Genomic DNA, 13,794 nt, shown 5'->3' on the forward strand with positions numbered 1-13,794 from the left:
GCTCGTTTTTTCCTGTTGTCTGCCCAAGCAGTGATGATTTTAATTTCCCAATTCTCCCGCAGCAGTGACAAAATTTTACCAAAGGCCACCCTTTCATCATCTTTATCATTTTGGACAAGCCTCATTTTATTCCAATTTTATATCTTTTGACATTCTTCTTAAGGTTTAGGGTGACTTCTATTTGTTCAAGGTCAGACATATCTATCTTTTGTGTGAATCCTTTGAAAATATGAAGAGACACATAGGTACCCATGTTATACTTACCACACTCTTTCTTTCCATCCTCCCCTCCCCTCCCCTCCCCTTCCCTCTCCTCCCCTCCCCTCCCCTCTTCTCCCTTCCCTTCCCCTCCCCTCCCTTCCCCTCCCCTCCTCTCCTCTCCTCTTCTCTACCTTCCCTCCTCTCCTCTCTTCTCCTTTTCTTTTCTTTCCATTTTTTCCCCCAGTACTGGGAATTGAACCCAGGAGTGCTCTACCACTGGTCTGATGCAGGCCCACCTCCTTTTGTTCTTTGAAACAGGGTCTCACTAAGTTGCTGAGTCTGTTCTTAAACTAGTGATCCTCCTGACAGCCTCCCAAGTAGCTGAGATTACAGTCATGTGCTCCCGTGCCCAGCTACACTTGTCTCTTCGTATATGATCATCTTCGTCATCAGAATGATTCATTTTCTTGTTGTCATAATGGGCTTCACAAGCCCATTTGCCATTTTCAGTTTCTGACCCACTGGATCCTGCTTGTCTTTTCTCCAAACTTGATGAAATCTGCTTTTCTTCAAAGACCAGAATATATTTCTATCTATATCCAGTTTTCACTTCCTGGTCTATTACAAATTCCAATTTTACATTGTAATGTTCTGTCAAGATTCCCATCATTTCTACTTTATCAAGTGGGGTTTATCCTTACTGGTGAGGAGTCTAGAATCATAGTTTCTGTCACTGTTTCATTCTGAAAGATAGAACTTGTCAGAAGGCAATATAGAATTCATTAGCAGAATACGATGAACAGAAGATGTTCAAATAATTTGCATCTCTCATGACATCACTGTCTTATTTCCGAGCTGTTTTGTCACTTCTATTAAGAACATATCATCTACATCTTTTTTTTTTTTTTTTTTTTTTTTGTGGTGCTGGGAATCGAACCCAGGGCCTTGTGCTTGTGAGGCAAACACTCTACCAACTGAGCTATCTCCCCAGCCCCTCATCTACATCTTTGGTTGGGTGAATGGTCTGATTATATGGCCATCAGTGACACTCTCTCACTTTAAATATTCTTTGCCCCATTTCATCCCAAGGTCTGTGGCTTCCTGGGCATGAGCATGTTTTCTTGACAGAGTATGTTCTTTGGTTAACTTATTTTCCCTGGACATTGTAGAACGTCTGTTGGCGTGAGATCTGATCTACCAGGCTTTGGTAATGACTTTGTGCTCCTGTTGGTCACCGTTTTTAACTGGTGCTGCAGGGAACTGTGCTTAAGGAAATGAGTCTTATAACCTGGTTAGCTCTGCGTTTTGCACATTCAATGATAGGCACTCATCTTTTCATTCTTTGTAAATTGCTGTATAGACGTCTCTGGCCGTATGCATTTGTTCTTGGCTGTTTTAGCTTCCCTTCTACTTTCTCATATATTTCTGTACTGGTTGTATCGTCCCTTCACAAGAGATTTAAGAAGAATCACCTTGTTGCTCATAGGTGGTTTTCCCCTTCCTTTTAATTTTTGAGACCGATGTCTTACCTGCTGTCCTCCCCCTTTTCTCCACATGTCCTCTTCCTCTTACTCATTCTCTGGGTTAAATTAGCATCCAGAGCACCTCTGCATCTGACTTGCAACATTCTGTCATTGCTCATGACTCCCTCTTCTATTTTTCTCGTCTTCCACAGCTTTTTGCTATTTGGGGTTACTTAGTGTTTCTCATGATTCTAGATTTTATTGCTTGTTGTCTGCTTTTTTATTTCTTGGCAAAAGAAAAATGTTCCTCTTAAACTTTTTAAAAGTTAAAATGACTCAGGGAAAAAAAAAAAAAAATAACCTGGAATGGGAGTGTCCCCCTCCCTCCCTCCCCGGAGAGCCCTCCCTCCTTTAGCGCAGTACTGGGAGCTTGGCAGGTGTGCAGCGGCCGTTTTCACTAATAACCTTTAGGGTCGGGCCCTCTTTTGTGGCTGTAACAGATTGAGGTTGTCACTAACATAAAATAAAAAATAAGAATGTTATTGCCTTGCAGCTCCTCTGTTCCCTTACCTGAGACATAAATAATGTTTGCAAGTAAATGCAAAGGCATTGCCACCAAGGGATGAATACCTATCTTTCTTTGAGCTTTTAAATAAAACTTCCCAGAATTATAAAGTAGGGAGGGTGCAGGGCAGAGAAAACAACCTTTTAAAACAAAGTTTAAATCAATAATGATTAACATTTGCTAGCCTCGATTTTCCTGCTAATAACTGAAGACAAGTACTAATTAGAGAAGCCTCAAGTGTCTGGATTTCTAGTTGCACCAGATGGTGCCTCGTGAGAACTATTCATAGTGCCAGGACCAGTCTGGGTTCTTCCTTGCTACCTTTCTTCCATCTCGATTTTGTCTTAGGACACTGACATCTGCCCACTTTTCTCTGTGCTTTCTTCTCTCTTCTAATTTTAGGAGGTGCATTCTGCCATCTTTAGTGAGCGCTCTTGTGATCTTTAATTTGTTTTTCCCTAACAAGCTCATTTCATTCATCATTTTCAGATTTCCTCTGACCCCTATGTTATCACCTGAGCCCCCGAGATTTTTTTAATCATCTCCTTGCCTCTTTCTTCCTCTTCTTTCTCAAGGTTACACAAAATCGTCACCACCCTCCATCCCTTACTGCCAAGAGACCATTAAGAAACTTGTGCCTTTTTAGGTTTTTTTTTTTTTTTTAATTCTTAACACAGATTGTCTGAAAACATGTTTTCTTCTTTTGATTTGTACTTAAATATTTTCTTCTTTTGCTGTTAACTTTGCTAACCAACTCAGAGAAAACTTTGATTCTTGTATAGAAATTTTCAATACTGTTGAGTGTTGGTATTGTTTTGACAAACGCTGTACATGCATTTTCTACAATATGAAAATCATTCGAATGAGAATAACAAAGTGTGGAACTGATTACATTTAACTAAATTCTAGTCTTTTTTTTAAACAAAAACATGTTTATTCTATCTGTTGTGAAAATTATGATGTAATTGCTCTTCATAATGAAACTTTGTCTCAATTTGGTGCTTTTTGAGGGAATTTTCTTTGGGGCAGTGAGAAAAATCAATAGTGACTGGTTACCATCGACATCTCCAGAGTGAGGAGTACTTCTTCTTCCTTTTTTTTTCTTTCTTCTCTACCACATTCCTTGCTCCTGCTGAAGAGCAAGGCAGGGGAACTAATTAGGAAGCTTCTGTGTAATAATTCAAGCAAGAGATATGAGGGCCTGATTTTCTGGAGCAGCATTAGGCATGGAAAATGATTCACATTGTTATCTTAAAACACTTAAGCAAAAAGGGTTTCCTTAGTTTATTTCATATTTCATAATGCTGTAACTGCTTTCTATGTTTTTTCTTAGTCTTTTTAGAAATTTTTAACATGCCTTCTTTGGTACATATATAATTGTGAAATACCACATGCTCCACTTATGTGTTTCCTACTTTTGGAAACCACTCACTTGGTGACCATTGTATCTTTTCAAAAAAATAATATCTATGAGAAATTGTGGATATAGATTAATGGTTTAGTGCTTAGCATGTGTGAGGTCCTGGGTTCAGTCCTCAGCACAAGCCCTCAACTCAAACATTTGTAGGTTTTCCCCCTTAAAAGAGAAATTAAAAAAAAAAAAAAAAAAAAAAAGCTACTTGCACTTTACCTTGAGATAATGATTATTAACATTTCAGTGTATTCCAGTTTTTCATAGGTATAGAAATAATTATGCCAAAAGGAAATGCTAATTACCCTGATTGAAGCAGTACACATGCACTGTATGCATGTGTTGAAATATCACACTGAACCCCATTACTACGTTCAGTTAACACATGCTTATCAAAACATAAAAGGAAAAAGAAATAATTATGATGAAACATATCTCTATTATACAAAATCTTGCATTTATGAAACATGAAATTATGAGATGTCATTCAACGCTATGAGAGAGAATGTTGATTCGTCATGTGGAGGCACAATATTTATTTTACTGTTTCCCCACTGTTGACCATTTAGGTTGTCTCCAACTCATTATAATGAGTGCTATGGTCAATATCTTCATGAATAAGTCTTCATGTAGATCCTCAGAATAATGGATTACTGAATAAACATGTTTTTAAAGTCAAGAACTTCTTGGAAGGCTTGAAATTGAAAAGCATAAGATGTGAGTAAGTCTTGATGGCTGAAGGTTCCAGCCCACACATAGCAACAGTGCTTAGCTACTCTGCACTTCCTGGCTCTGCCTGCTCTTTACCTGGTGCCCATTTTGGATAGAGAAGGGCAGAGCGGTTTGCAAAGAAGACACTGAGGGCAGGGCAAGGAGTCCCCTTATTTCTCCCTAATTCATCCTTAGGTACATCTCTACCCACTAGCTCAACTGGGATGCCCACATGGTTACTGACTGTTCCTTGGGGTTTCTGTTTGATTTTAGTCCAGGTCTTTGCATTTTCCAAGGAATATAGCTTTGATCTACCATCTCCTGTGATTTTTTTTTGCATATTTTTTGAGCATTGCACAATAACTAAAATATCTCCTATAATTTCTGATATTCCTTCACTGTAGGAGGAACCTGGTGAGGGCATATAGTGACAGGATAGCATAAGGAGGACTATTCACCTCACAAATCCCTCTGCAGTTAATATTTTAGGATCCAAGTTCAATACAGCTCATCTTGTTTATATACATCAGTTCATTTAAGCAAATAATTATTTGGTTTGGCTATTAAGTCAGCTTTGTGTCACTATAACAAAATACCTGAGATAATTCACCTTTAAAGAGAAAAGGTGTACTTTGACTCATGGTTCCATAAGTTCCAGCCTATTGCTTTTAGGACCCTTATAGGGGTGCTGGATGGAAATAGTGGGGAGCATATAATGGAACAAACCACTCACTTTATGGCCAGGAAGAAAAACAGAAGAGACAAAGGTGATCCCATAGTCTCACAGTGCTCTTTGGGACCACACCACCATTGACCTAAGGACCTCCCACAAGTCTTCACATCTCAGATTCTGCCACCTCCCTATAGTACCATCTCCTGATCAAACCTTTATAACACACGGGCTTTGGGGGGGCATTCAAAATCCAAATTGTAACAGGTGTGTAATCTATTAAGTTGAGTATTCATAATTTAAAGAAATATGCACACACACATTCGTCATCAAAAAGCTGTGTTTGGAGCTCAGTGGTACAGTGCTTGCACGAGGCCCTGGATTCATTGTTTTGTACTGCAAAACAACAAAAACAAAACAAAACAAAAATTCTGAGTCTTTGCCCATAATGGTATTGAGATTAACTTGCCTTTATCCTTGTTATTCTGAGTTTTTAAAAAATGTTGATGTAGAAAAACTATCTCTTTTACGAATTCTGAAATAGCAGAGTAACTTGTGGCATTTCACATTGCTATAAAATGCCTTTATGTTCTGTGAATAACATTAATTCCAATTAAATTGAGTATTTCCAGTTATTAGTTAATGTTTCCTTCTTGAAATTTCCATATTAAAATTAATTACCCATCTTTAAGTTAAATTATTTCAGCAATTGCAGTTCCATCGTGATCCTAGGAAGCTAACCACAGGAATAATTTTAAAATGTTGCAAATAGCATTTGTATCTATATTTAAAAAGTTCTCCAATTGACCAAGCAGATGTTGTTACAGATTTTTTCTTTGATATGATAAATTTTCCATTAATTTCGAAAATCTGTGTTTAAGAAATGTGCTTTCGAAAGTTTTGCATAGTTGAGCTGCAATTTGTGAAAGTTCAAGCAGCTGTACTGACAACCATTTGATAAATTTGTAACTGAAGCTCTTTTAGGAAAAGACTAAGTTTTGGAGCTTTATGTTCTGTATTTTATGTTCTGACACATGTGTTTGAATTTCCTTCCTTTTGTAGGTCTGGAAGTATGATATACATTGCATATACACAGATACTGTGTACATATTCTCTCTTATGTATGCTTACATTGTTTTCCCAACCTAAGTTGGAAGCGAAGATGCATTGTTTTAATCTAAGCTTTTACTACCTAATTTAAAAATTTTTTCCCTTTAGGTTGAAGAAATTGTGGATATTGGATCATTTGCTCCAGAAGATATCCACATTCCTAAGATTTATGTACATCGCCTTATAAAGGGAGAAAAATATGAGAAACGAATTGAGGTAATTGACTTGACTTCTTTGTTAGTATTTATGCATCTGATTACCAGAGGTATTTGTCTATTCCTAAAGACAGCAGATGGGAGCTAAGCAGGAAGACTCTCGTTGGGTCATAGTCTAAGAACTTCTCGTGTGTCTTTTGTAAGGGGAACTTGATCATCTATGCTACTGTCCAGCCTGACATGCCTTGTGTGCATGAGGCACATATCACCACATCCCATGACTGTCCAGGCTGTGTCTGCTAGACTTCTGTCATGTTTTAATGAATAATGCATGGTTTTGGCTGGCTGTCCTAGAGAGAAGCCAAGAATAATCAGGCCTTTGGTGGCTTTACCCCTGCTGGAGTCTTAATGTTTGATTGCTCCAAAATGTCTGCCTATCTTGAAATTGCTTTGTACTTTTATGGAATGTAGAAAGAATATCATTTTTAATTATCTTTGAGCTCTGAGCAGCTGGTGGGTATGAGGTTGTGCATGAATTGGGTACCAGGAGCATTGGAAGTATTCCAAGGCCTGTGAGAGCGTAAAGAATGACCAGCTGGGCAAGCATTGATGTCAAGATTCAAAAGTGTCTAGGGATCAGCCACAGAATACACACTTAATAGGCGATGTTAGGGAATCAGAGATACCCACTACTCTGTGCACATCAAACAGAAAGATGTTCTGCAATCTAAAATGATTGTCAAGGGGCTTGAGAGAAAGAATGGGACATTTGCAAACAGAAACCAGAGTCTGTGTCAAGGAGATTTAGTAACGAAAATTGTTTTCTGGCAGATTTCTGAATGTTTCCATGATTCCTGTGATACACATGTAGCAGAACCAGTCTAGACGGTGCAGGTGGAAATAGGCAATTGGCAGCAGCAACACCTGATAAATACATTCTGACAGCCCTGAAAAACAGATTTCTAAGGTCTATTCATTTTTCTTTGTTCTGGCTCAGTCTCAGAACACCTGAGGAGAATTCCTTGGTAGGAGTCATGTGAGTAACAGTAGTAGCAGCCAGTGTGACAGTGTGACAGTAACAGGGGCATTGTTTACATCAAAGAGACAGAATAGGTATATATCTTCCTCTTCAAATAATTCTGACTGCTTTCATTTTACTTCCTAAAGAATTACTTCTGTCATCAGATATCACCCATGTTATTCTGTGTTAAAATCCTTCATTACATTGCAAATTTGCCTCCTGGTAGTAAGGAGAGAGTTCACTTCTTTCCCAGTAAAATTTTGTATGGCAGCATATCTTCGACCATGAATAATGTATTCTGTTCATTTTAAAGCGTCTCTCAACTCGGAAGGAAGAAGATGGAAAAGCCAAATCTGGGAAACCTGGAGATAATGTAAGGGAACGTATCATCAAGCGAGCAGCTCTTGAATTTGAGGATGGCATGTACGGTATCCTTTGTCCTTCTAAGACTTGCCAAAGGCAGCCCTTACTTCCCTCCTGAAGATTCCTCTCTGGTCCACAGTAACTTTTAAAACCATTGATCAGTTTTGTTTTGTTTTTTTTATATATAAAACATGGCATCTAACATGAAGATATTGGTAAATGAAATTGGGATTATGACCTGTTTGCCTTCTTGGAACAAATTTTCAGCCAAAAATTTGCTTAGCTACTTTCTACTCTACTACAGATTTCAGTACAGTGTGGCATTTATTTAGAGGTTGTAGGGAAAAGAGGTTCCCCAAGATGAGAATTTAAAATCTCAGAATTACTAGCGATAGTCGGTTTTATTTTCTCCATATTGTGACATTTGCATACTCACTGAAACGTAAGATCCAGCTTCTTAATGAATCTCTACTTTGCTTGACAGAGATTCTGAGTGTGCCATTTTATGTCTAATGTTTTGTAAGGGTATTCAATGATTGCTTCAAATTCTGCTTTACTTCGGAAAAAAGAGCTAGAGTAAATATCATTTAGTACAATTAGCATTCAGATTTTGAATGCATTTAAATAGCAGTGAGTTCGTTCACCATCATGCTAGTATTTCAAGAGACAAGGCATTGAACTGTATAACACAAATAGTATGTGATTAAATAAATAAATATTGCTTGAACTGTGGATAGAGTAAATCCATACTTAAAGTTCTAGGACAGGAAGAACTAGAAATGTGACAGAGTATCTCCATCCTGCGAGCTTCCATCATTTAGAAGGTATTTAGAGTTTGTTAACTTAGTCATTTAGATTGTGATCTTGACTGAAAGAGCTTTCTTTTTCTTCCTTCTTTTTACTTCTACCTCCTCCTTTTTAATTTTGTTTCCCCAGTTGTACCTTCTGCTATGGTGACAGTTCACATCAGGGAAGAGAGAATGTTGCCAATCATCCAAACCCTGCATAGTCAAGATATGGAATCAACCTTGACCTGTAGTGAAAGTTAGTCACTGAACTTTCTTTTGGGTCAAATGACTTCCCACTGATATTTAAGCACAGGCTACAACACTGACTTTAGATAATAATTTTAATAATAATGACTTATAAATATTCTTTATTCATTGTTATTGTATTGCCTAAGAAAAATGTATGCAAGTCAGTTCATCTACATGGTCTTTCCATATCACTCACTTTTTCGACATAGACTTCTCTCTCCCTGGTATATGGCTTACTAAAAAGTATTTTAAAAACCAAGAAAAGAGTAGAATATGATGAAGGAATTGAGGCATAAGGCTTGTAATTTGGGTTGCTCTTCTCTGAAAATACCTGTTCTTAAATTACTATCTCAGTGTGTTCTGTGCATGACAAAGTACAAATAGCATTACATTATTTTAGATTGTGATTTGGGAAGAGCTGAACCCGTGAGATCTGGGTGACCGAGTTGTCCTGCTGGCTTTTGTAGTTTATAATATAGTGCCAACTATAAATTTTATTTTTTCTAGTCGTGATTCATAAAGATTTTGCTGTACATGGAATCTCATCTGAGTGTCATTATTGTTTGTACTAATTCAGGAGAGATCTTGGGTGTGCTGTGATGGTGAACAGCAGTGCACAGCAGTTCTTGGCAGTGTGACTGCCTCTAAGCTGCTCTGCCTGCCTGTGAGAAGCAGACCTCCACACCAGGGCCTGTGAGTCAGGCCTGACCCTGCTTTGATCATTTAAGGGAGAACATTCAACACCCTCATTTAGTTCTTTGATGCCCTTTTTTGTAGTTACTTTTTTATCTGGCCTCAGGTGTGTTTGTGAAATGTACCTCCCTCTCCACCTTCCCCTGTGTCTTCCAGACAATTCAGTCACTATTGAACGTCACCATGGTGCCCCAAAGGATTGATATGCTTTAGGCAGACATTTTGGCCTTGCCAGAAAACTTTTTGAAAATCTAAAGTTAGTATCCCCTCTTTAGAATATTAAATCATCTTTATTTTTAATGATAGTTTTATAGAGTGAAAATAATTTTTAAATGAAGGTCAAACCTTGTATAATAATACATCAGTCATGATACATCATGATGGCACATGCCTGTAATCCTGGCTACTCTAAGGCTGAGGCAGGAAGATTACAAATTCAAGGCCAGCCTCAGCAACTTAGTGAGATCCTGTCTCAAAATAACCAAAGAAAAAGGAATGGGGTTGTAGCTCAGTGGTCCAGAGCACCCTGGGTTCAGTTCCCAGTACCAAAAAGACCTCAAAAACGAAAAATATTAATGAAAATAACAAGTGTCTAACACACTTTTGTTAAATTGACCTCTTGTCTGGCTTCTGAAATTACCCCTTTGATATCTTTGTGGGAAAGCACATCACTGTTATTGAGAAAGCTGTGACTAATTAGAGATTTTCTTTTTGGAAAATTACAAACGAGTGCCCAGAGGGTGATTAGAGAATATATGCAGTTATTACATTCACAGCAAGTTCCCTTTTAAAAAGGATTCTGTTCAGATTTATATGTACAGAAGTTTTATGGCATGATCCCTCTACCTTTGATATGTTGGGCCTTAACATCTTTTCTAGCTAACTTGGGCATAGGAATTCCTCTTCTGGCCAGCAACTTCATCAGCCCAAATATGACTGTTCATCTTCAAAGTGAAAATGGAGTCCTGGGTTTGGTAAGATGGAAATTAAAGTTTTCTTAATTATGAACTATTACAGGGGTTGTTTATAGTTTGCCATTTTTACAATATTTCCAATCTTTTACTTTTCTGTAGACTTTAGTTATTAATGCAATAAAAATTGTACTTATGGGACATGTATATCCAGTACATAAAATTTATTTAAATAATGATCATGGGCATCTAGTTGATATTGATTGAGGCAATAATCATGACCATTTTCAAAGACATAAGAATGTTGTATATCTGGATAAAAGCAGACTCCTCTTGAAGTCAAAGGCTTACATTTTAAAAAAAGTTGTTCTTTTTACATATACATGACAGTAAAAGGTTTACATTTTTAAGGTAATTAGAGTTTGCCTAGAGTGGTTAACTCCTCATTTTGAAGAAAGGGGAAATAAGTTTATGTGAATTATCCATAGCCAACATTTAAAGGCAAATTCACATAGGTCTCAAACACTAGTTGCCACTTCAGTTTATAGTATGAATTTTTGATTCCTCTTTTGAAGGTATGTAAAAACTTTCATAGCAAGTATTTCTTATTCTTCACCTTATATTATAGCTATCTCTTTTTTCTCCATTTTTGTTTAATATATGTTATTTTATAAAACTAATTGCCCCTTTTGAGTAATTAGAATTGCTTTATAAAAATATGTACAGAATTGGCTAGGGGTGTAGTTCAGTGTTAGAACACTTTACTAGCCTGGCCATGGGTTCAATCCCAGCATTAAAAAAAAAAAAAAAAAAAAAAAAAAATTAGCTGAGAATAACTGGGCAAAAGAACATAAGGATATCTCAATTTAGATGTAGAGAAACATAACATTAAAACCACCAATTCAGGTTCTTTTAGTGCTGCATATCAGAAGGCTGCAGCTGCCTTCATTCTTCTAGCCAAATAATGTATCTCTGTAGTTGATGTTTATTGATCCTACCGGAAAGGTTTAATGAATAACATTGGCTGCATTATAGGTTTTAAATAATTTTTTTTGTTTTATTGACATATAATAGCATAGATTTTCTTTAAAACTGATAATTTTTAGAAAATATTTTTCATTTGCCCAGTCACAACTATTGTGTAGAAAAGACTAATCAATATGAAAAACAGAGCCAGGAAAACACTGGAGTTATTTTAAGAGAATCACTTCACATCTTTCGATGATAACTCCTAGGGCTTTAGGGAAGTTATTTATTTATTTATTTACTTATTTATTTATTTCTCACTTTTAAAGTTCACAGGCTTTTATTTTATTTTTTTTACATTTATTATGCCATAAATTCATAGGAAATAGTTTCCAGGAGCTCAGGCTCCTTTCCATTTGTTCTCACGAAATGTGCTTCTCTGGGTAGAGCAGGATGGTGTTTCAGCTAAACCCAGGTACCTTTCTCTTTGGCTTCCTTCTTTTTCTGATCATTTTCCTTCACACGTTTCAGGAAGCTGTCTCGGCTCTTAGAGTGTTTATGCTCAATACGCACATTAATTCTCTTGGCAACAATCTTGCCCTTAACTTGCTTATTCACAACAATGCCAACAGCATGCTGGGTAACATCATAGACTTTCCCAATTTTGCCATGATAGCATTTATGGGGCTTTCCTTTTTGAACAGTACCCATTCCCTTAATGTCTACAATATCACCTTTCTTGTAGATTTGCATATATGTGGCCAAAGGAACAACTCCATGTTTTCTAAAAGACCTAGAGAAGATATATCGGGTTCCTCTCCTCTTTCCCTTTGTGTTCGTCATTTTGGCAAATTACTGGAAGATGGCGGTTCTGGCTAAAAGGCTGGAAGTTATTTAAATTACAGTTTTAGTATGTGATTCCGGAAAATCTTCTTTTCCTAACTGTGTGCTATATTTGACAGGGTCCATATCCATTTCAACATGAAGTTGATGCAGATCTCATTAATGCAGGTAAACTCATTTATTACATGTTTTCTAGCATTTTCCTTTGCTATTAACTTAGTTCTGTGCTAAACAACAGTAAAGACTTGTACTCAATTCTTTGTTTCTTCTTGGAGAGTCCTCCACCCCATTTACCACTGGCAGGGGAATTAAGCCTTTCTAGTCCCTCTTTGAGACCTCTCATCCAGGGCTAAGATAAAGGAGGAAGTGCAGGAGGCAGCACACGTAACAGAAGAACTTGGTGGTTCACATAAGGCCTTGCCTATGACTGAAGAACACTCTCCAAGGGGATAACTGAGGAGAGTTAACAGAAATGTTAATTTACAAGTATGGACAGGATTCAGGGAAACCCAGAAAGGATGGTAAAATCCTACAGGGAGTTATTATCACCTCTAGATCTTAAGGGGCAGTAATAAAAGAGGCCCCTAACAGGAACTGTGGTCTGTGATCAACAAACAGCAGCCTGGTGGGATGAAAGTCTCTTGTGCTGGGTCTTCTGCCTGAACCTCCCTTTGGCAAATCCCAAGTTGAAATAGGCAAGACTTCTCTGAATGGAGAAGTCTTAGTAGCCTTAGTCTTTTCTTAGTAGCCGAAAGAAAAGGCCTACTGCACTGGGGCTTTTGTTGTAGGTGATTCTCACTGTCTTCTAGTCCTTGTGGGATTGAGACAGCATCCTCCACAGGACAGCATTGCACAAGGATGTGCTCTGCCCCAGAGCTGCTTTGTTCCTTTGCTCATGTAATCAGGTGCGCTGCCTGCTGTCATCTGTCTGTTATTTGACTGGGATATAGAACCACATCTTTCAGCAGCCCAGAAGAAGAACAGGTCAGGCCTGTGCTTGAGCCAACACTGCCATTGTGTTGGGGCTGCAGCTCATCTTTGGGACTGCCCATTATAAGCTAAATTCTATACTCTAGCCTTATTTTCTTTTATTTATTCTACCCCCACATTCTTCCTTTGCACTTAAAACTAGTATTTGTAAATCTCAAAAGTAATGTGATCTGAATATAAAAGCCAGCTGCCAAGTAGAATTGATGTTTGATTCTTGGAGTTTTTGGAAGTAATACAGCTTCTGGTTGAATAGTTGAATTAGTTAACACGACTCAACTCTGAAAGACTCACTGTGATAAAGCAATGACATTTAACCAAGGCTGTAATTTAATTGTACTGTACCCTTTAGCAATAGTTCATTGATCTGTGAAAATATTTGCTGCTTGGTTTAATTAATTTATGATGTTAGGGAATTATTTGCAAAATGAACAACTCCATTTTCCAGATTTCAGGCTCGAGTTCAAAAGACCCATTTTTCCTGGAAAAATAGTTTTCAGTATCATTGTTGGATGGTAGACAGTAGATGTTTCTGAGTCCACTGAGCTTAAAAGTAGCTCAGTCCTAATGAAGCCACCAGTTTTATATTGTAACTTCTGAAATACCACATACAATCTTAAACTATTTTGTAAAACAAGGATTCATTGGTAATGAGAAACCCAGCTGCAAATCAGTTTAATAATATTC

General features: G+C 37.4%; 1 protein-coding gene and 1 pseudogene across 2 annotated transcripts in view; one reads left to right on the forward strand and one right to left on the reverse strand.

Moving 5' to 3' along the window:
• Positions 1-13,794, forward strand: part of OXCT1 (3-oxoacid CoA-transferase 1) — a 133,705-nt gene that overhangs the window by 52,212 nt on the left and 67,699 nt on the right. Inside the window, exons 8-11 of the mRNA XM_079145079.1 lie at positions 6,240-6,347; positions 7,621-7,735; positions 10,280-10,374; positions 12,240-12,288. Coding sequence (XP_079001205.1) covers positions 6,240-6,347; positions 7,621-7,735; positions 10,280-10,374; positions 12,240-12,288 — 367 coding nt within the window. The remainder of the gene's footprint in view (positions 1-6,239; positions 6,348-7,620; positions 7,736-10,279; positions 10,375-12,239; positions 12,289-13,794) is intronic.
• Positions 11,119-12,233, reverse strand: LOC306664246 (large ribosomal subunit protein eL21-like; annotated as a pseudogene). The gene has a single exon. The product of its transcript is annotated as a large ribosomal subunit protein eL21-like (transcript).

The sequence above is a fragment of the Sciurus vulgaris genome, assembly GCF_902686455.1.
Source record: "Sciurus vulgaris genome assembly, chromosome: 6".
In the NCBI taxonomy this organism is placed as follows: Eukaryota; Metazoa; Chordata; class Mammalia; order Rodentia; family Sciuridae; genus Sciurus; species Sciurus vulgaris.